The sequence below is a fragment of the Schistocerca nitens genome, chromosome 6 (assembly GCF_023898315.1).
Source record: "Schistocerca nitens isolate TAMUIC-IGC-003100 chromosome 6, iqSchNite1.1, whole genome shotgun sequence".
NCBI lineage: Eukaryota > Metazoa > Arthropoda > Insecta > Orthoptera > Acrididae > Schistocerca > Schistocerca nitens.
Genome location: NC_064619.1, coordinates 302307363 through 302330447, shown reverse-complemented (window position 1 = coordinate 302330447; position 23085 = coordinate 302307363). Strand labels below are relative to the sequence as shown.

The 23085-nt window shown below is 37.2% G+C and overlaps 1 protein-coding gene across 1 annotated transcript in view; it reads right to left on the bottom strand.

Moving 5' to 3' along the window:
• The window catches only part of LOC126262497 (nuclear pore membrane glycoprotein 210), a 272203-nt gene that overhangs the window by 21758 nt on the left and 227360 nt on the right, over positions 1 to 23085 (bottom strand). Inside the window, exon 13 of the mRNA XM_049959163.1 lies at positions 22619 to 22781. Within this exon, the coding sequence (XP_049815120.1) occupies positions 22619 to 22781 (163 nt within the window). The remainder of the gene's footprint in view (positions 1 to 22618; positions 22782 to 23085) is intronic.

The window sequence follows — 23085 nt, the reverse complement described above, 5'->3', positions numbered from 1 at the left end:
AACCAAAAATTGAATGTTTTAGAAAACTGCTCAAAGATATGAAGTGGAAAGATGTTTATAGTGCTCATGACATTAATGAAAAATATAACACATTCATGAACAATGTCAGTACCATGTTTGAAAACTGTTTTCCTCTAAAAGTTACTCAAATTAAACAGAAGTCTATAATAAAACCATGGATTACACAAGGAATAAAGATTTCCTGTAAGACAAAAAGGAAAATGTTTCTGTCGACCAAGAATAGCTCCAATGCTGATGATTTAGCTAAATACAAGGAATACTGTAAAACGTTTAAAAAAAGTAATTCAGACGTCTAAACAAATGCACTACGAGAAGAAGATAGCAATGTCAGAGAACAAAATAAAAACAATATGGGATATAGTGAAAGAGCAGACTGGTAGAACCAGAAAGGAACAGGAGCAAATAGCACTAAGGGTAGATGACACATTAGTAACTGATGGGCATAGTGTGGCAAATCTATTTAACAAGTACTTTATATCCGTTACTGATAGAATGGGACTTTCAGGATCAATAAATAATGCCCTTGAATATCTGAAACTTCACAAATAGCTTCAAGTACATGAATATATCATTCACTTCACCAAAAGAAATAACTTCCATAATAAAATCTTTAAAAACAAAGCATTCTAGTGGGTACGATGAAATATCAACAAAGTTAATTAAGGCATGTTCTTGTGAGTTTAGTACAATTCTAAGTTACTTGTGTAACCAGTCAATTATAACTGGGACATTTCCTGACTGGCTAAAATATGCAGATGTTAAGCCTCTATTCAAGAAAGGGGATAAAGATATACCATCAAACTACAGACCGATTTCACTTTTGCCAGCATTCTCAAAAATTTTAGAAAAAGTAATGTACAGGCAGCTGCTCAACCATCTGACCACAAATAACATATTATCAAGAACACAGTTTGGATTTCTGAAGGGTTCTGATATTGAGAAGGCTATTTACACCTATAGTGAAAATGTACTTAATTCATTAAATAACAAATTACAAGCAGCAGGTATTTTCTGTGATTTGTCAAAGGCATTTGATTGTGTGAACCACAACATCCTTTTAAGTAAATTAGAATTCTATGGTGTCACGGGCAGCGCTGCAAAATGGTTCAAGTCACCCCTCACTAACAGGAAACAAAGGGTGTCAGTGCAAGGGACTAGTGAATTAAGTCATCAGTCATCATCAGAATGGGAAGAAATTACATGTGGTGTCCCACAAGGATCCATCTTAGGGCCATTGCTTTTTCTTGTGTACATTAATGATCTCTCATCAGTTACACTGCCAGAAGCAGAGATCGTTTTGTTTGCAGATGACACAAGTATTGCAATAAATAGTATGTCAAGTGTAGTTCTAGAAAGATCTGCTAATGATATTTTCATGGATATTAATGAATGGTTTAAAGCCAACTCACTGACATTAAACTTCGATAAGACTCACTATATGCAATTCAGAACCTGTAAGAGGTTTCCACCCAGCATATGCATAAAATACGAAGAAGAGCAGATAGAAGAGGTGACAGTCTTAAATTCCTGGGATTACAACTTGATAATAAATTCAGTTGGGAAGAGCACACCACAGAACTGCAGAAACGCCTTAACAAATCTGTATTTGCAATTCGAGTGTTAGCAGACATAGGCAACATAAAAATGAAAAAGCTTGCATACTTTGCCTACTTTCATTCCATAATGTCATATGGTATAATATTTTGGGGTAACTCTTCAAGTCAAACAAAAGTTTTCAGAGTCCAAAAGTGTGTAATACGTATTATTTGTGGAGTAAATTCACGGACGTCCTGTAGAAACCTCTTCAAAGAACTGGGTATACTAACTACTGCCTCTCAGTATATTTACTCATTAATGAAATTTGCCCTAAATAATGTATCTCTTTTTCCAACAAACAGCTCAGTTCATACATACAATACCAGGAACAAAAATGATCTGCACAAGGACTTAAAAGCACTTACTTTAGTTCAAAAAGGGGTCCACTACTCAGGAACACTCATCTTCAATAATTTGCCAGTAAACATAAAAAATTTAGTTACAAATAAAGATCAGTTTAAAAGGAGCCTGAAAGACTTACTAGTGGCCAACTCCTTCTACTCCATTGACGAATTTTTTAATAGAGACAAATGATGTATTGTATATATTCATACTATTAGTACTGTTATTTCAGCTAAAAAAAAAGAAGACATGTTCCACATCCACGAGGATCTCCTCAGCACGGATCTACGGAACGAAAAACTAATCTAATCTAATCTAGTATTTCATGCAAACCAGTCCATTGTGAGAAATGAGGTTTGGAAAGACATTTTCACTTTTTGGTGCCTTTTGCGTTTCGGTATGTTGCTTGTATTAGAATGCGGATGCATCAGCGGGTATGTTGATACCGAATGTATTAATACAATGAAATGTTGCAGGAACAGGATCATTAAAAGTAACAGTGTGCTTGGGACTGGAAAAGCCAAAAAATACCTCTTAATAAAGGACATGTCTTCTGGAGGACACTAAAGGAACTGGGATCGAACTGGTGACAGCAACAACTCACAGTATATGGACAGGTGAAGTAAGTAAAAGCAACCAATCTTTTTTTCTTTTTCTTTCAGTGCAATGTTTTACTTATCTGTTACATAATTATCATACAATTGTCTCATGAGTCAGAACTTAGAACATTACGCACAAGCTGTCAAATGTGTGATATATTTACCACGTTTCAGGACTACTTTATCCCATTATCAAGCACTATGAAACAAGGAAGAAAACCAATACATTGCAATACTACACCTACTGACAATGAAATAATTGTTTATATTATTCTGTAGTATAACAAGCTTAAAGCTTCTCTGCCATTAGGCACCATCAAAAGTAAAAAGCGAGCAGCAAATGTGCACTGACAAACAAAATTCTTCCTCAAACATTAATTATAGGCAGCTGCCTTCATCTACCAAAGATAATACTATCCTATAACACACGTATCACAGCCGCCCTATGATGCTACTGTCTATCATAAAATCTTTGAATGTTAAATGTCAAGTCCAAGGAAATTCTAAACTGCTATAGTACACCAGTGTTGCAATGTGTGCATCCATATAGAATCACCAGCAGACAGTATTAAATGTAATGCCACTAATTAGAATATGTTGGTAGCTGCTTCTCAAGGAGGTCATCACTACAGTGGGCCCAGAAACACCCCTCAGACACTTTTGTCTTCTCATTTGACATGCTGATGCATTAGAAAACCCACTTTCACATGCGCAGTGACCTCTTGTCACCCTCCATAAAAATAAATCGGCATTCTTCAAAAAGCTATGCACATGGCTAATTCCATCCGACTGAGTCCTAAGAACTAGACAAATGGGACAGAAAATGGTTTTGATGTGCATTTAACAGATAGGACTGATGCAGCAGTAGGGCATGCCCATAGAAATTATAGTGAATACATATTACGGAATTATCTCATATAAACTGGTGGGGTTATTTAAAAACAAAGGGGTTAAAATTGAAGTTCTGTCTGGACAACAAACTCAAGCAGAGGCTGAAGCATAAGACTGGCACAGGGGAGAACTGGGAAGGGGAAAGTGGTGGAGTTTAAGAAATAAAGTGGCAGGATTGTGAAACAAAGTACATAGGGCAAACAGAAAGACATTTTAAAGGAACATTTAAAGTGAACAATGACAACAATAACATTAATCAAGAGAATGGCTCATCTGCAGCAGTGAAGCACCCAAGAATAAGCAGCTTTTGTTGGGCGACATCATAACAGCATGAGGGAATTGCACTTTGAGAATGAAGTGTGGTTGCTGTCAAATTTAGAAGAAGTTGAGTTTTTTGCGCTTTAAGAGAGGAATGAGTTTTTTGCGCTTTAAGAGAGGAATGAGTCAGCATGTTAAATGAGAAGATAGGAGTGTCCAATGGGCATTTCTGGACCCACTTTGACAATGTACTCCTTGGGAAGCAGCCAATAACTTATTCTAATTAGCGGTGCTATTTTTAAAACTTTCTGTTGGTCATTGTATAACCACATATTATAACATGGTTGTAGTATTGCTCTTTTAGAATTTGCTTGTACTTGAAATTTAATACTCAAAGAGTTACAATACACAGTAGCTTTGTTGGAATTGTGATACATATGTTGTAAGATAATACTATCTTTGGTAAGTGAAGGCAGCTGCCTTTAGTTTACAATTGAGCATTGTGAATGTAAGATGTGCCAGCATGAGGCTGAAGGAAGAGTTTTGTTTGACAAGCCTGGTTTTTCACTTTTGATGGTGCCTATGGCATAAAAGCTTTAAGGTATGTTATACAATGGGACAATGAATATTTACATAGTTATAACTAAGTGTAGTATTGTGATGCATCGATTTTTGATTGTGATCGCAATTGATAATAGGATAACATAGTCCCAAAAGTTGATGTAGAACATATACCACACAACTGACAACCAGTGTACAACACTCTCAGAACTGAATGTAGGAACAATTACCATTACAGAGTCAAAGCTGAAGTTGTAGCCGATGGGGGTGGAGATTTAGCTGACATGGGAGACTTAAACAAAACACTTAAATGAGAGGACAAATTATTGGAGGCAGTAGAAGAGGGGGACGATGATCTAAATAATATGTAAGCAAGAATAGTTCAGTTTATGATTAGAGTCAAATCGTAAATCGGGAACAATTCCAATACATGGAATAATCACTTATAAGTGTTGATCAGTCAGTTGAGCTTGAAAAGTCTATGGACCAGAAATTTGCAAGTATTGAACAGCCTTGGACAAAAAATAGAGGGTTTGGAAACAATAGTAGGGGAAGTAGAATCTAAAATGAGTAATAAACTCAAACAAGTCAAAGATGAGTTAGATACTGAAAGGGAGAAAAAATAAAGCTGCTTTTGAAAATATTAATAGTGAAATCAAAAATGTTGATGAAAACATAAATACTTGTATGTCAAATGTAGAAACTAACGTTGAAACACAGTCATCTACTGTTGAAAGCAAATCTGATGTGAAGATTACAGTAGTTTGTCACACAGTAAACTCAAATGAAATAGCAACAGCAATGTATCAAATTTGGAACATTCTATTTCTGTGATAACAAAGAACTGGAAGATTTACATAATGATGCAGTTAGCAGAAATATTTTCAATAGCTCATCTACCGTGTTGTCTAATACTCCAGTAGAAAACTTTTCAGATGAGATTAGTTTACATCCAGTTGTCTATACCTAACATGAGTGACAGGTCATTGTAAATTTTTTAGAAGGGAAGCTCTGTCAACAGCAAATCAAAATTTTTCTGTAGATATGTCATATGCAGTTTCTTAAGTAAGTTCTGGCCTGAAACTGAACAAGCTAGGATAAAAAGTGAATTTTTGAATGGACCAAATTACATGGAATGTCTTTGTAGAATGGAACAATTTTGCAGTCAAAGAAATTAGCTCATTTAGACTAACTACTTGATGAAATGACACAGATAAATGCTCTAAAAAAAGTTTGGCAAACTGAAATTCACACAAGGAATCAGTTTTAAAAGTATGTAGACAAATTAGAAATAATTACGAGTAAAACTGGTAGACATTACAACACTCACAACTATCAACAGAGCAGAGGCAAAAAGTTGGGGAAATGTTAATAATGAAGGAAGAGAATATAATTACCATAATGGTAGTAACTTTCAGTCTAGTGGACAGCAAACAAATCACTGTAATAGAATCAGGAATTGAGATTTCTGATGACAGAAACAGAAATTGGCATGGACACAATATCATGAAGAGACAAGAACAATCGATAAACCAGATAGCAGGAAACTAGTGGCCCCTCTACTAATGATCCACAATTTAGGGGTGAATGAACAGAGTAATAAATGGATCAACAGACACAATTTAGAACACAAGGATTCAAGTGAGACAATCAGTAATTATTTTAAAAATGTTTACTATTTTATTAATGTAATAAAAATGGGAATAGAGATTTCGACAACAGAAACAGAAATTGGCATGGACACAATGAGTTGAGGAGTCAAGGAAATAGTAGTCCCTCTCCTGACTGTCCACAATTTAGGGATGAATGAACAGTGTAATAAATTGAACAGCAGTAACAATTTACAACACAAAGATTCAAGTGACATAATCAGTAATTATTTTAAAATTGTGTACTATCCCATTAATGTAATGTCTGTTGAAAAAGAAAAATCAATTCAGTTGAAAGATAGAGGTAATAACAATTAACACTGGGATGGAATCTGTCGGAAAGTGAGCTTTTGGCCAACAAGGCCTTTGTCGAAAATACAAAAAACACACACACACAAGCACAGTTGTTTCTACGTAATGCCTTCAAAGGAGAAGTAACTGTGTGTAAGGATACAGTTGGTCATGGCAACTAGGAAAAAGGTTATTGGTTTGGAATCCATCGGGCACTGGGAAAGGTAGTGTTCAATAGCAGTAGGGCCATGGGTGTCAGGGATGTTGTAAGTGGCATCAATAGCAATGAACAGGGCAGCATGTGGTAAAAAAACAAAAACTGTGGAGATTGGTGGAGGAAATGGTTAGTAACTGTTATATAGGAGTGTAGGTTGCGGGTAATAGGCTGAAGGTGTTGGGTCTGTGAGAGCAGAGATTCTCTCAGTGGGGGCACAGGAACCAGCCACTATGGGGCTTTCTGGGTTGTTGGGTTATGGACTTTAGGAAACTTGCAGAAGGTAGGAATGCAGGGAGTGGTAGGGGTGAGGAGAAAGATGGACTCCAGGGAGAGGTTCTGGGATGGGCCTAAGGATTTGAGAAGAGACTGGTGATCCTGCTGAATTTCTGGAATGGGGTCACTGTGGCACCGTTTGTAGGTGTACGAATCTGACAGCTGGTAGAGTCCTTTTGCCAAACCCAAATCCAAGATGGGCCAGGATTAGTCACTTCACTTGTCTCAAAAGAAGAAGAGAAACCAATGAGCAGTGCACAACACAAAGCATTTGGGGATGGCTACCGCGCAATTGCTTGTTGAAATTCGCTGAGCATTGTTAACGACATAGTTCAGGCACAACCTCTGGTGGTATTTGATGCAACTGCAGTTGAAAACATCCACCACCTAATTTTCCATGTTAAAACTCCCTGCATTATACTATCTTTTGGTCTTTAGCTAACAAATTAACATATACATTTCTTTCTTATAAAATGCTGTGTCCCAAGGCTGAGTACTATGTTGCTTTAGATTGAACATTCAACAGTCCACATTGGCATAGCACCAGATCATTGAGCACATTGATACATCGTTGGGTTCACACACTATATTTTGCAAGCAGGTTCTTGTGCACATTATCTTTCCAAATTCAGCTTCACCTGATGATAAACAATGCCGGTAACTGTTTACACATTTGATACTGTATGCAGAAAATAAATCTGTTTCAAATTACCTCTGATAACTAGCTCTTCTGGATAAAATTCGCTATGAAATAGCATCTGTTACATTATTTTGCATTTTGAGGGAAAATTTGAATGTTTCACATTTATCGCACAATGCGAATTTTTCCGGTCCCTACTCATGTCCCTGTAATAGACGTAGATGCAAGACCTGTCCCATACATCCTCCCACTACCAACTACTCCAGTCCAGTCGCAAACATCACCTATCCCATCAAAGGCAGGGGTACCTGTGAAACCAGTCATGTGATCTATAAGCTAAGCTGCAACCACTGAGCTGAGTTCTACCTGGGCACAACAACCAACAAACACAGCCTGTGTCATCTGGATCCTTCCCATCAACTCCAGCTTTCCTGAACTGCACAGGTGGAAAGTCACCCTGTAATATGTCATATGTTCCTGTAACCCTCCTGGCCTCAACCTTTGTTAGTCATTGTCCTTACCCATCTAGTCCCTTTCTTGTTCCCATTCCATCACTACACAGCCCTCTATTCCACCAGTGCACCCAGTCTCTTTGCCTCTCTCCTTTTCTACTACCCTCTGTCTCTCTCCCGCCCTCCACCTAACCTCCCATCTGCACCTAGCTGCCCGACTCTCCATTTCGTCCCTGCACGCTCCCACAGCAGTGCTTTACCATCCCCCACCCTTTCCCTGCTATCCTTCCCCCACCCTGCTCCTGCCTCCTCCTTACCCCCACCCTGTGCCAGCCTCTTCCCTACCACCACCCATTTGTCCCTCCCATCATGCGCTGCTGCTCACAGTCTGGCACCAGCTACCAGAGACTGTAGTCTCGTGTGTGTGTGTGTGTGTGTGTGTGTGTGTGTGTGTGTTTATGTTGGCTGAAAGCTCACTTTCCAACAGTCTTTTTAATGTGATCTGCGACCCAGCATCTCCACTATAAGGTGAGCAGCAACTATCGTTTTCATAATATTGTTAGAACCTGTAGATAAATATATACCAGGATTAGAAAGAGATGATGCAGAATTTAAGAAACATGTAGATGGAAAAATCTTTGAAACAGCACTTTCAGACAGACAAAATATAAGTTGAAGTCTTTATTGTTTGAAATATAGTGAAACTTTAGCAACAGTGCAGGCAGAGCCATAGTAAAGCCATAGTAACCATTTTTTCATATATGGGATACCTGTAGCTAAACAACCTGCTATTGCGGAGGAGTTAGAAAAATGTGTGACAAAAGAAGTGTCAGTCCATACAATAATCCACTTACGGTTATGTCAAAGAACGGTGGAGGAGTGAGGTTAGTTTTGGAAATTAGACATTTGAATAAATTTTGTAGAGAGAAACAAATCACCTGAGAAGACTGATGAACTATTACATAAATTCAAAAGCATGCAGCCTATGTCAAGTTTAGATTTAACATCAGGTTTTCATGAGGTTCCATAGGCATCAGGGTCCAGAAAGTATAATGATTTTCTTTATGGTGGAAGAGATTAACAATAGTGTGTGGTACCTTTTGGTTTGAACTAGTCAGTGGCAGAATTCTTTGGAGCTTTAGATCATTTACTCGGGCAGGAACATATATCTTAATTAGCAGTTTAATCAGATGATATTTCAGTGACAGAACAAAATTGGGATGAACATATTACAGTTTTAGTGTCTGAAAAATTTACACAAGAAGGAATGGTCTGAAATTAGAAAAATGTAAATTTGCAATATCTGAATAGAAAACTTTTAGGGCATGTTATTGCTGAAAAAGAAATTCTGGCAAAACAATAGAAAATTAAAGCTATTTCAGAGTTCTCCGTCCCTCGTAACAGGAAACAACTGAAGTCTTTTTATGGCTTATGTGGCTTTTAAAGAAAATTCATAAATGCACAAAGTTAAACACACCTTCTCTAAGCAATCTGCTTAAAAAGAGCACCCTTTGATAAAGTATAAAGAATGTCAAAGAGACCTGAGAGAATCAAGGAACAATTAAATAACCAAACTTCTTACACAGACCTTATTTTAGCTTACCATTCTGTTTACTCACTGGCAGTAGTAAATTTGGACTGGATTCAGAATTATTTCACGAAAAGAAAGCATATGGAGAAATTAAACATAGTACAACTGCATCTGTGAGCAGAATTCTTTTAAAACGTGAAAAAATCTTATACAGTCAATGCAAACGAACTGTTAGGAATACACTGGACATTCACAAAATTTAGGACTTATTTGCTTGGACACAGGGTAAAAGTGAATTCAGGTCACAAAGAGTGTGAGTGTGTGTGTGTGTGTGTGTGTGTGTGTGTGTGTGTGTGTGTGTAAAAAATATCTATATGCAACAGGATTACCAGAAGTCAGAACCATGATCACAAATGGAGGCTAGCAAAAAGCTGTTTAAGTAAAAAGAAGTATTGACGGTAGGCAATGAAAACCTCGTAACTCCATTTTGTTGAAGTTTACAGGAGAAGTAAAATGGTTTCTTACGAAAAATAATATAAAGTGATGAAGTTGCTACATGTGTAACTATTGCCAAATAGTAGAAGTTTAGTTATTGACAGATTAGAGAAATCCATGAACTTCCGAATCTCTCTTTGATACTGGAGTTACTGGTTAATGGAATTATGAAGATTTCACACACGACTGGAGTTACAAGGTATGAGAATTTGTATAAGTATTACAATGTATTTAGGGGGGCTGTATTTAGAACAGATGCTGATTCTGATGACTAGAAATTTATATTGGCCAGAGGAAAAAGCAGAAAGATTAATTAAATAAATACATGAAAGCTATGGTCATTGTGTTACTAAAAATGTATACAAAAATTAGATGAAAACCTCATTTTTTATAATATGGCTAAAAAGGTAAGGGAAGATATGTCAAGCTCTGGTAAGTGTCAGCGAGTTGAGGTAAGTAACAGGATATGTTAAGCTGAAATGCAAAATATTACCCAACAAAAACCTTTGAATTTATTTGCCATTGATTTTTAAGGACCCCTGCCAAAAAGTAAAGGTGAACACTGTTACATATTTGTAATGGTACACGTTTTCTCTAAATTTATTAAACTGTATCCAGTTAGAAAAGCTACAAGCAAAAACAATTATCTCAAATATTGAAAAAGCCTATTTTAGACATGTTATGAAACCAAAGCTTATCCTATGAGACAATGATTCACTGATTCAGCCTGACAATCAGAAATCAATTGAAGAAAGATCTGAAATTAAACATATTTTAATTCCTATTTACATTCCAGCATCCTGCAGGAAAGTAAACGCGGGAAATTGGTCCTTTCGTACACAAGAATGTGATGCAATCGTAAAAGAAACGAGAAACCAATGAAAAAGATTTAAAAAATGATAAAAAAGAAGACACAATGCTAAGTTAAAAAAAATTAAACCAGAGATTATGTGCTAGTCAAAACACACAAGAAGCACACAAGAAGCCTTAACTACTAACTGCAGAGTTGAAAAAGTATTGCAATACATACATCAGTACATTTGAAATTCTAGAAAGTTCAAATCTGAATACATATCATTAGATTTATCCAAAATCTAGAAAACTTCTGAGCTTAGAAATATACTTCTTTGAACCCGTATAAGCAGATGGATAGACATTATTTATAAAAAAAGTTGAAAATGAGTTGAATATGTCTTAAGTAATTAAATATTAAAATATCAATATAATAGAGGGAAACATTCCACGTGGGAAAAATCTATCTAAAATCAAAGATGATGTGACTTACCGGACGAAAGCGCTGGCAGGTCGATAGACACACAAACACACACACAAAATTCAAGCTTTCGCAACAAACTGTTGCCTCATCAGGAAAGAGGGAAGGAGAGGGAAAGACGAAAGGATGTGGGTTTTAAGGGAGAGGGTAAGGAGTCATTCCAATCCCGGGGGCGGAAATACTTACCTTAGGGGGGAAAAAGGACAGGTATACACTCGCGCACACACACACATATCCATCCACACATATACAGACATGTCTATATGTGTGGATGGATATGTGTGTGTGTGCGCGCGAGTGTATACCTGTCCTTTTTTCCCCCTAAGGTAAGTCTTTCCGCTCCCGGGATTGGAATGACTCCTTACCCTCTCCCTTAAAACCCACATCCTTTCGTCTTTCCCTCTCCTTCCCTCTTTCCTGATGAGGCAACAGTTTGTTGCGAAAGCTTGAATTTTGTGTGTGTGTTTGTGTTTGTTTGTGTGTCTATCGACCTGCCAGCGCTTTCGTCCGGTAAGTCACATCATCTTTGATTTTAGATATAAATATTAAAATATAAATTTATACACTGTCAGACATATGTAAAAATAACCTCATTTGTATTATTTGTCTGGAATATGTGAACTTTATTTGAAAATGAACATGGAACCCTCAGGGAGGTAGTCACTTTGTATCTTGTGTGCACAGTGTGCATAGGACCTCGAGTCATTGTAGCAGTTTCCATCTTTGTTTTCAGTGCCACATATTCTTCTTTTACCTACAAATCTATCAATATTACCTCTTTCTATTCATAGTACACCTCTAGTATTTAAAAAATTGTATTACCAATAAAAAGGATTTGAATGCTGCTCACCATATAGAGCAGACGTTAAGTAAGAAGATATGCACAATGAAAAGACTGCTATGTATTTCAGCTTTGAGCTAAACAGCATTCTTCCAAAAGTAGAAAACACACACACACATTCACACAAGTACAATTCACATGACCACTGTCACTGGCCGCTGTGCGTGTCTGCAGCTCAGTGAGTAACATTCTATCCTTTTCATAATATTGTTGTTAATCGAACCTCGACTTTCCATTGTTAGGTATAACCAATTAATGAATTTTTCTTGTGTGAATATTTTGTTGTTCATTAACCTTATCAATAACCGCAATATGTTGTCTTTTGAACCAACCTTCAATATAGACACATAATCATTAACTGTTCATTTACTATTTGTATTTTTATGTCGAGTCCTGATATTCATATTTTTTTCTGTATGTGCACACAGATTCACATGTTTAATTGTGCATCTTCCCAGCACCCAGAGTATAGTTTTGAACAATTTCTCAGAGACAGGCTTCCTTACACTGTTAAAGGGTCATGACTACAATTGTCCATTCTGCCAATCTGTGTTGTGAATTTATAATGGCAGTCAGTTGTTGTTGGATGCTATTCAGTTATATTTTTAGTCCGCCTCTTTTATACTCTTGCCTTATCGCTGAGGCTATCCTTTATTTCTTCTTCTATTGAAGAGGGGTAATTTCAGCAGAATTGCTCCAAGAGTATTGGATTTTCTATCTTTCTTTCCATACATGAATTTTGAGAAATTGCACTTCGCATATTTCAGTCTTATTAGTATTTGAGTGTTTTGCTTTTTGGTGTAAATTTTCATCTTTCTGTGTGTGATTAATATTATAATTTTTGGGTCACTAACATTTGATGAACTAATATTTGTTAGCAAAAACAAAAATGGATGAAGAATGTAAAATAATGTGTTAGGTGCCAAAGTGAGAAGTACTTAAATTTCCCCTGGCAATTTACAACTGTTATATACTATGACAATTTAATTCAATTTTGATTATACGTTATCAAACTACCCACAATAACAAAAAGGCAAAACTCTTTGCCTTTACATATGTCTGCTTGTGTCTGTTATGTGCGGATGGATATATGTGTGTGTTTGTGCAAGTGTATACCTGTCCCCCCCCCCCCCCCCCAAAGGTAAGTCTTTCCGCTCCCGGGATTGGAATGACTCCTTACCCTCTCCCTTAAAACCCACATCCTTTCGTCTTTCCCTCTCCTTCCCTCTTTCCTGATGAAGCGACTGTGGGTTGACAAAGCTTGAAATTTGTGTGTGTGTTTGTGTTTGTTATTGTTTCTACCAACGTACCAACGCTTTCGTTTGGAAGTTACAGAATCTTTGTTTTTAGATATATTTTTCCCACGTGGAATGTTTCCCTCTATTATATTGAAAATATTAATATATTAATTTGAACATTTTTGAGAAATTATTGTAGTTTGTTTATGAGGAATTTTATAACAGTTAGTATAATAGAGATGAGACTTAAAAAGACATCAAATTGTACTGTAAAATAAGAACTTTGAGGACTTCTTTAGGATGCTGGAGTTCCATCGTTAGAGAAGAGTAGTGAGACACTGGCTTCACTGGCTCTGAGCACTATGGGACTTAACATCTATGGTCATCAGTCCCCTAGAACTTAGAACTACTTAAACCTAACTAACCTAAGGACATCACACAACACCCCGTCATCACAGTAGTGAGACAGACACTGAGCAAAGGACGCTTGGCAATGAAAAGTAAAGTTATACCTGTGTTTAAGTAAAATGATTTGTGACTGAATATTGTGAAACAGAGGAGACAGAATTGAATAGCAATTTAGAATGAAATGAGATGTAGAAGAAGAATGAAGGTAATATTTTTTATTTAGTTGCAATGCAGTCTCCTCCATCACTTTTTGGCAGGGTCAAAGGAGGTTGGGTTATGTTAGGTTAGAATCTATTCTATGCAGGATGTAGGTTAGGTTTTAACCTCTTGGGGGGGTGGGGGGTGGGGGGTGGATACCACGACGTCTCTGTGTATGGATAGGAGTCTGCATAGCGGCTTCCGCTATTAAAGAGTTGCCGACTGCATGTGAATGAGCTTTCCTGTCTCGTAAATAACATGGCGAGTATTATACACTCTGTCCTCAGTTATTGGAATAACCAGACAAGTTTTACGAATATATGGGATAACGTGAGAAATGTTCTGTTACATACTTGAGATAATTTGTGGTGACATTGAAAAGCTAGTTATAAATACTCTGTTTCTCTGTATTTGTTTAAAGTCATGCAGATGTACATCAACTAATCTTCAATGATTATAATTTAGCACACAAGTGAAAGACAAGTATAAAGTGTAGCATAAGACACTCTGATAACCTACAGAACACAAATGTTCGAATACATAGCACACACCACATTTTCATACACTTCATATTAACGGAATCACTACCCTACTGGCATAAAATGCCAGTAAGGAGTAATAATAATTTGTAAACAACTAATGACAACCTACAACAACAAAAATACACTACAGTAGCTATAAGCAAATAAGCATATAAGATTCACTTGAACAAATTATTTTTTAATGTTACAATATATGACTAAAATTTCCAATAAAGACTATGCCTGTTTGAGGTTTCGAATAAACCTGTGATTTCAGTCCATAGATTCTGAACTATATCCCAATTATGTTATTTTCATCTTCAGGATGCCACAAACTCGCTCTTTCTAGGAGTGCACTTATCAGTTTCTCATGCTCCATATTTCATGTGTGACAAACTCAGTCGATTTGACCGAAGAAAACGAACTGATCTGAATTTCAACCATTGTCAGCCAAAGCCTGTACATTCAGGAGATAAGACTGACTGTAGTGTGACTGCGCACGCAGTGGTGTACTGATTTGAAATGATTGGCCATCTCTGGCCGATGTTGGTCATTAGTGGAACCCCCTGATATCTGAGCCACTGTGACTGCAGCCTAAAATGTAAACCACAACAGCGAGAAAGTTTTCAGAATTCTGTTTTCATCTTTCGGAAGATGTGTCGCACGTGAGTATTTCAGGCCAGCTACCGCATGTCACTGCTGCATGGCGCAAGTGTATGTTTATATGTTGCACTGCGTCGTCCATTGTATAGAGCTGTTAACTGTTTTGCTTTGTCTTGCTGTATTAAGTTTTTCCAGTGGGGAAAAAAAATTGCACTGAACGAGGCAGCAGACTGTCAAATTGTTATCATTGCACTAGGCTGACAGTTGCTCGTGGTATACACGAAGCAAGTAGTACAAGAACAGCAATAAAACAAGATTCTCAGCAGAAAACTGCTGCTATATTTTTAGCATACTGAGAAAGACTGTGTAGAAACCAAAATAAGATCGTCTGTCACAGCTTGCTTTGAAATGTGAAATAAATATTCAAGGCTCTGGGATGAATCTCCCATTGACAAAAAACTAAAACTAACAGCATGTCTTGTTGTAATTGCTTTCCTGAAATTTCTATCTTTTTTTAAGAAATGGTGATACCATATATGCCAGAAATTCAGAATCATTAGATAATAAAGTGAAAGTCTTCGATAATCATTTCCCTACATAGCAAGGTTTTCCCAAGAGTTGTTCTGTGGTCCCCCCCACCCCAACCAAAGATGGCAACTGTATGCAAACCAACAAATCAATTTCTTACAACAACTAATCTGATTTTATTAACCATTACCAACTACTCCACAAAGTCTCAATCAAATTAATATCGTAGTTTTTAAATCAGTTATAGAAATTCTTTGATAAATCCAACCTGGACAGAAACAGGGACAAGAAACAAAGTCAGAAACAGATGCGATACACTGTAGGAAATAATGCTCCCAGCAGAAATAGGAGGAGGAGTAAATTAGTGTTTAACGTCCCGTCGACAACGAGGTCATTAGAGACGGAGCACAAGCTCGGATTAGGGAAGGATGGGGAAGGAAATCGGCCGTGCCCTATCAAAGGAACCATCCCGGCATTTGCCTGAAGTGATGTAGGGAAATGACGGAAAACCTAAATCAGGATAGCCGGACGTGGGATTGAACTGTCGTCCTCCCGAATGCGAGTCCAGTGTGCTAACCACTGCGCCACCTCGCTCGGTCCAGCAGAAATAAGTTTCCAGTGGCAGTGAGGATGCAGCTTCACATTACTTTCTGCAGTTGTGACATCATTAGTAAGCTTTTTACTTTTGCAAACACTTGTGAACGACTCCTGTGCGAACTGTGTTCATTTTGATTATTCATTTCCTTTGTAGTGTATGACTTTGTGCACAGTATGCTGTTTCAAAGCAACAGTGCATTGAAAGTGTATCACAAATACATCACACTTATCATTAAATGTCAATTAATAAAGCATCAATGATAATGCTTCAAGAGATTTTATGATAACTAATGCACAATACTAAATTAAGATGAGAAGACTGTAGCATAATGGATAACGTCATGGTTAGCTGGCTTAGAGGTTATACGTTTGCAACTCGCTGCAATATTTAACTTAACATTATCACATTCATTACGATCATAATACAATATGTTCTGCACTGTCGAGTGTGTGGTTAGGCATGAACATAAGAGGACAGCACAAATAGCTGCAAATGAAACGATGAGCAATAACATTCATATTCTTCCTTGTCACAAGCATTTTGCACGTTGCACCACATATTCCCCTAAAGAGTTCTTGCTACAACTGACATTGTCCTGTCACTAACACATTCATAAACATCAACTTGACAATATAGTGATTGACAAAGCGATAGCCTCATTTCTGGTCTCCTTCACAGCACCAACATGTTATGATTGTCAGTTCCTGTAAAAAGTAGTGTGAAACATACCTGACCCATCAGCATTGCATGGTGAAGCTAAATGTTGCAAGTTGTGTTGGCTATGCTGGTAGTGGATTACATCAACATTTCCTCTCTCATGTCTCCCCTCTCCGCAATGGCCTAAAATATTCCCTTAACTCTGCCATCACCCACGGTGCGAACAGTCTGTCTTTTGTGCCACTTACAACTTGTTTAGTCACATCAAATGTCAATAGGAAAAAAACAGGATGAAGTTTAAGTGAGACATCAAGTACGAATGTAAAATTGAGTAAATCTTACTAGGAAGAAACATAAAAACAGAGAATTTTTAGCATTAATCTTATGGACTTTTCACAGGAGCTATAAATTTATGGTGTAGAATCGTGAAAAAAAACATAAAATCGGAAAATGTAGAATCGAAGTTCCAATGTAAAATACAGTCTTGGGTTCGCTTTCTCCACATTATCTGTGCAATCATTGCAATTTAAGTTATTCGTAACTATAATCCCTAAGTGTATAGTTGAACTGGTAGACTTTAGACCTGTGCGACTTATCTTGTAACCGAAATTTAGTGGATTACTTTTAGTACTCATATGGATGACTTCATATTTTTCATTATTTAGAGTCAATTGCCACTTTTCACACCATACGGATATCTTGTCTACATCAATAGGTTTTGATCTTCTTAAGATGGTCTTCTACAGCATTTACGTACATTAGGAACAGCAAATGGCATATAATACTTCCTTGGGGGATGTCAGATATCACTTCTGTTTTACACAAAGATTTTCCATCAATTACAGTAAACTGTGACCTTTGTGAGAGGATATCTTCAATAAAACCTCACAACTAAGATGATGCTACATAGGCAAGCAATTTGATTTGAAGTCATTTGTGAAGAAAAGCCTTCCAGAAACAATTAGAGGCCCCAATCAATAGCACTCATTACTTCATGTGAATAAAGAGATCAGAGTGTCACACAAGAACAATATTTTCTAAATCCATGCTGACTATTTGACAATAGATCATTTTCTTTGAGGTAATTCATAATGTTCGAACATAATACTACTGTAAATCATCACCAGTGATATGGGTCTGTAATCCAGCAAATTACTCTTCTTTCCTCTCTTGAGTATTGGTGTGGCCTGTGCAACTTCCCAGTATTTAGCTACCTATCTTTCATCAAGTGAGCAATTATTTCTAAGTATAGTATTACGGTATCAGCAACTCTGAAAGGAAGCAAATTCGTATACAATCTGGATCGGAGGACTTGCCTTTGTTATGTAACTTAAGCTACTTCTCTACACAGACATTATCTACTTCTAAGTTATTCATGTAGACAACTAGTCTTGATTCGAATTCTGGAACATTTACTTAGTTTTCTCTGGTGAAGGAACTCTGGAAAACCACATTTAGTAACTGCGCTTTAGTGATACTGTCATCTGTAACATTGCATTGTGAAGGTTTGATTGTATGTGTCTTATCGATGATGTACTTTACAGACAACCAGAATTTCTTTGGATTTTCTGCCAGATTTCGAGACAGAGTTTTGCTGTAGAAACTATTAAAAGCATCTTGTATTGAAGCCCAAACTAAAATTTGAGCTTCAGTAAAACATGAGATTTTGCATTCTCTTAAATTTGCCGTGCTTTTTTCATTGCTTCTGTAATAGTGTTCTGACTTATTTAATTTGTTGCTAAGGATCAATTACGTTTTTGCAACCATTTATACTTCAAGTGTACTACTGAAATAATTGTTCAAAATAATTTTCAGAGGAAGCATTCAGTATAATATCAGATGACATTTAATGCTTACCACTGACTTCAAACACGTATTTTTGTCCAAATATCAACAGTAGATTGAGTCACCACCAACAGTAATTGTATGAGTGGAGTACCTTTGCGAAATGACACTCAAGTTTTCTTTATACTGTTCAGCAAATATATAATGTGAGTTGGTGGTTGGCAAAGGAACTTATTCTGGTAGTCAAGTATAAGGTCTCCCATACTAACGTAAACTATCATTTCAATTTCAGTACCAGATAAATTACGTCTGACAGCAATAATCACCCCACCATCTATATTTACTCTATCATTTCTGAACACCTATGTGTCCTTTGTAAAAATTTCAGCTACACTTATCATCAGCTTTAGCACCTTTCAGTACCCATTTACAACTACAGTACCATACATTGCTAGGTCAACCTTCATGCCTTTTTGCCCTGTACCCTTTGAGACTGAAGCCCTTTCTGTAATTTCTCCAAGATGATCTAACCAAAAACACTGCACAGTCCACTACATACAACCCCCGCTATCAATGTAGTTGCTTTGCTTTGCATGCCTAATGGCCTCTGACCTATTAAGCAGAACCCAGAACCTCACCATACCAAAGTTTCGCAATTGGTCCGGTTACAAATAGTGAGCTCTCCCTTTACCTCACAAGCAAGACTAGCAGTGTTTACCAATTCAGACAGCCAACCGAATCTCCTCCAATAGAAAGCGACACACATCGTTAGTACTGACATAAGCAACCACCTGCCGTTGGTTACACCCTGTGCTCTTCATGCCATCCGGAAGCACACATTCTGCATCTGAAATGACTCCCCCCAGTACGTATGTAGAGGTCACACTGGACTTCTCCCCCTTCTTGGCAGCCCTACCCCCCCAAGAGGCCCCATTATGCACCTAACATTGGAGCTCCTAACTACCATTAATCCACCCTCTGTGACTGCCACAATCTTGCAGGCCAAGAGGCTTCCTCTGACACAGGGCAAGTGACTGCATCTAACTCAAATTTTTTTAACCTTTTTTAATTCTTTTTTTTTTCTCTCTCTGCATGTCATACCTTGAAACAACCTCCCTCTCAACCAACGTGGAGGGGTCACTCTCAAAGTGGGCAGTAACCAGGGCAGCCACAGTAGTGGATCAGTCAGGCAATCAGGGACATATGTGGGACTTGCTGGACACTCCCTGAATCCACATTTCCAGCCCTCCACTATGTCTGGTAATTGCACTGACACACAAGAAATTTAAGCACTGAAACTAAAAAGTACACAAGTAAATCCAAATAAGTCTTTTCTTACTAGTTGTTCATTTCAACTCGAAAATGAAACGTTGTGCATTGGCCAGCTGTGCAGGGATACAAGCTACTGCCTAACTTATAGGTAAGAAAGCCATTTGTTACACAAGAGAATCACTTTGATATGTATACAGTCTTTGTTCTTGTTAGTGTGTTGTGTGAGGTTATTGTTGTATGTGGTTGGTGGGAAAGTACAAAGTGAAATTTGGTTTTGTATTACATATATGTAGAGTTGCATCTGAAATTATTTTATTTGAAGGATAATCATTTGAAAGTGTAGAATAAATGTGATAATTGTGAACATGAACACCTATGAATTTTACTACTGCTACTTAGAAATTCTACAGTTAATGAAGCCAATATCTTTCTGGAGTCATCAGGAATCATAGGTACCTCAAGACTATTGTGTCCGTAATTAGAAAGAAAAACAACGAAAGTTGATTATTTTCAATTCCCATATTGGTAATTATACAACATTTCTAATGTGTCACCTCTGTTCTGCAATTATTTAAGGAATTGAAGAGTATTTCCACAGAACCAATTCATAGTAAAAATGAGATCTGGAAAGAGATTTTGAATTTTTAATGATTTTTTGTATTATGAGAGCACATTAGAACAAGGAACACCTGCTCGGCACAAGTATACGGACCAGGAATGTACAAGTTTTGAAAGTTTGCTATGACCCTCTCTCATACACCTGACATAAGAGCAAATTTTCATTCTTTATTTGCTCTGACCATGTCGACCTCAAATCAAACGTGAGAAATCTCATGACTTCCCTGAACCGATTATGTGAAATCATAAACTTATATAACTCTATTCCCCATTTCTCTGGCCAAAAAAGATACACAGTTTTACATCCACGTTGCAGCAACACAATAAAGGCTGTCAATTAAGTGTCACAATTGGCAGCACTTCATATATTCAATGGGACCAAATTGTCACATCAGCAGTTTTTTCTGTTTATTATTTCTTCTCGGAAACTATCCAACTGACAATGTTGACTTCTTCCATTTCAAAATGAGCTATGCGAAGAAACATTAAAAATCCTGACTCCTTGTCCACGTTCTAACATAATTAGAAGAAGGCGAGAAGATAAAATTTTGTTATAGAAGAACAGATAAATATGAAAGTTACGATGTCACTGTTGTGGTCTTCAGTCCAAAGACTGGTTTGATGCACCTCTCCATGCTACTCTATCCTGTACAAGCCTCTTCATCTGCAAGTAACTACTGCAACCTACATCCTTCTGAACCTGCTTAGTGCACTCATCTCTTGGTCTCCCTCTATGATTTTTACCCTCCACACTTCCCTCCAGTACTAAATTGGTGATCCCTTGATGCTTCAGAATGTGTCCTACCAAGCGATCCCTTCTCCTAGTCAAGTTGTGCCACAAATTCCCCTTCTCCCCAATTCTATTCAGTACTTCCTCATTAGTTACATGTTCTACCCATCTAATCTTCAGTGGCCTCAATTGCCAGAGATTGCAGTTTTGTGTGTGTGTGTGTGTGTGTGTGTGTGTGTGTGTGTGTGTGTGTGTGTGTGTGTAAGTGCGTGCACCTGTCATCTGTTTTTGACAAAGGCCTTACTGGCCAAAAGCGTAACTCAGTATCTCCAGTATTTAGTGAGTGGCAACTTTCCTTTTCATAATATTGTTACATTCCATCTTGGATTTGCCATTGTTTGATTTTCATCTAATCTTCAGGATTCTTCTGTAGCACCACATTTCAAAAGCTTCAATTCTCTTCTTGTCTAAACTGTTTATCATTCCATGTTTCACATCCATACATGGCTACACACCATACAAATACTTTCAGAAAAGACTTCCTGACACTTAAATCTATACTCAATGTCAACAAATTTCGCTTCTTCAGAAACACTTTCCTTGCCATCACCTGTCTGCATTTTATATCCTCTCTACTTTGATCATCATCAGTTATTTTGCTGCTCAAATAGCAAAACTCATCTACTACTTTAAGTGTCTCATTTCCTAGTCTAATTCCCTCAGCATCACCTGATTTAATTTGACTGCATTCTGTTACCACCTTTTGCTTTTGTTGGTGTTCATCTTACATTTTCCTTCCAAGACACTGTCCATTCTGTTCAACTTTTCTTCTGAGTCCTTTTCTGTCTGTGACAGAATTACAATGTCTTCGGCAAATCTCAAGGTTATCTCTCTTCTCCCTGGGTTTTAATTCTTACTCCAAATTTTTCTTTAGTTTTCTTTTCTGCCTGTCCAATGTACAGATTGAAAAACATTGGGGATAGGCTACAACCCTGTCTCACTCCCATCTCAACCATTGCTCCCCTTTCGTGCCCCTCGATTCTTATCAGTGCCTTCTGGTTTCTGCACAAATTGTACATAGCCTTCCACTCCCTGTATTTTACTCCTGCCACCTTCAGAATTTGAAAAAGAATATTCCAGTCAACATTGTCAAAAGCTTTCTCTAAGTCCAAAAATGCTGTAAACGTAGGTTAGTCTTCCCTTAATCTAGTTTATAAGATAAGGTGTAGGGTCAGTATTGCCTAGCGTGTTCCAACATTTCTACGGAATCCAAACTGATCTATGAAGCATAAAGACAAAAGCATAGTTATAAAATTAAGATCATTCAGATGCATGAGAAAAGTACATGCTCTATAGCCAGTTGCCATCCTGGAAGTTCAAATACTGTTATTATGGGTGATTACATCAGCAAAAACCAAAATCCTTATCCAAAAGTAATCAACTAAAGTGAATTTGCTACTTAGAACAAGTATGGTAAAAGAGAATATAATTTTTGCTGGCATAGATTTCTCTTTTAAGCGATTAATACTTACTGTATATAGTTCCCATAAGAATAACAATCAAGGTGATCACAATAAGATATCTGTAGTTATATAGGCCATCACTGATGTATGTTCCCCATGAAGTCAAATGCGTCACTAAACAAGGAGATGGTAAATGAACTTTGTCAGCCTTTAGACGCATCTTGACAGGAACCTGTTAAAAAGAGGCAAACTAATTTTATTTCTCCAAGTAATTAAGTTTTAAATATCATTTCATACTATCCATTTTGATCACACTTCATAAGATAAATGGTTAGTTAAAACTATAAATCCAGAACTGTTTCATAAAAATTAGAGAACAAAATGAAACAAACACCAGTCAGAAAGATGTGGTAGCTTGGTGTGTGGCAGTGCATGTAATACATTAAAGCAAATCCTGTACAAAACAATGATGCCTGAATCAGACACACGGCTCAAATTCCAGCACCATTCTATCTGAATGCTGGTTGTGGTCAAAG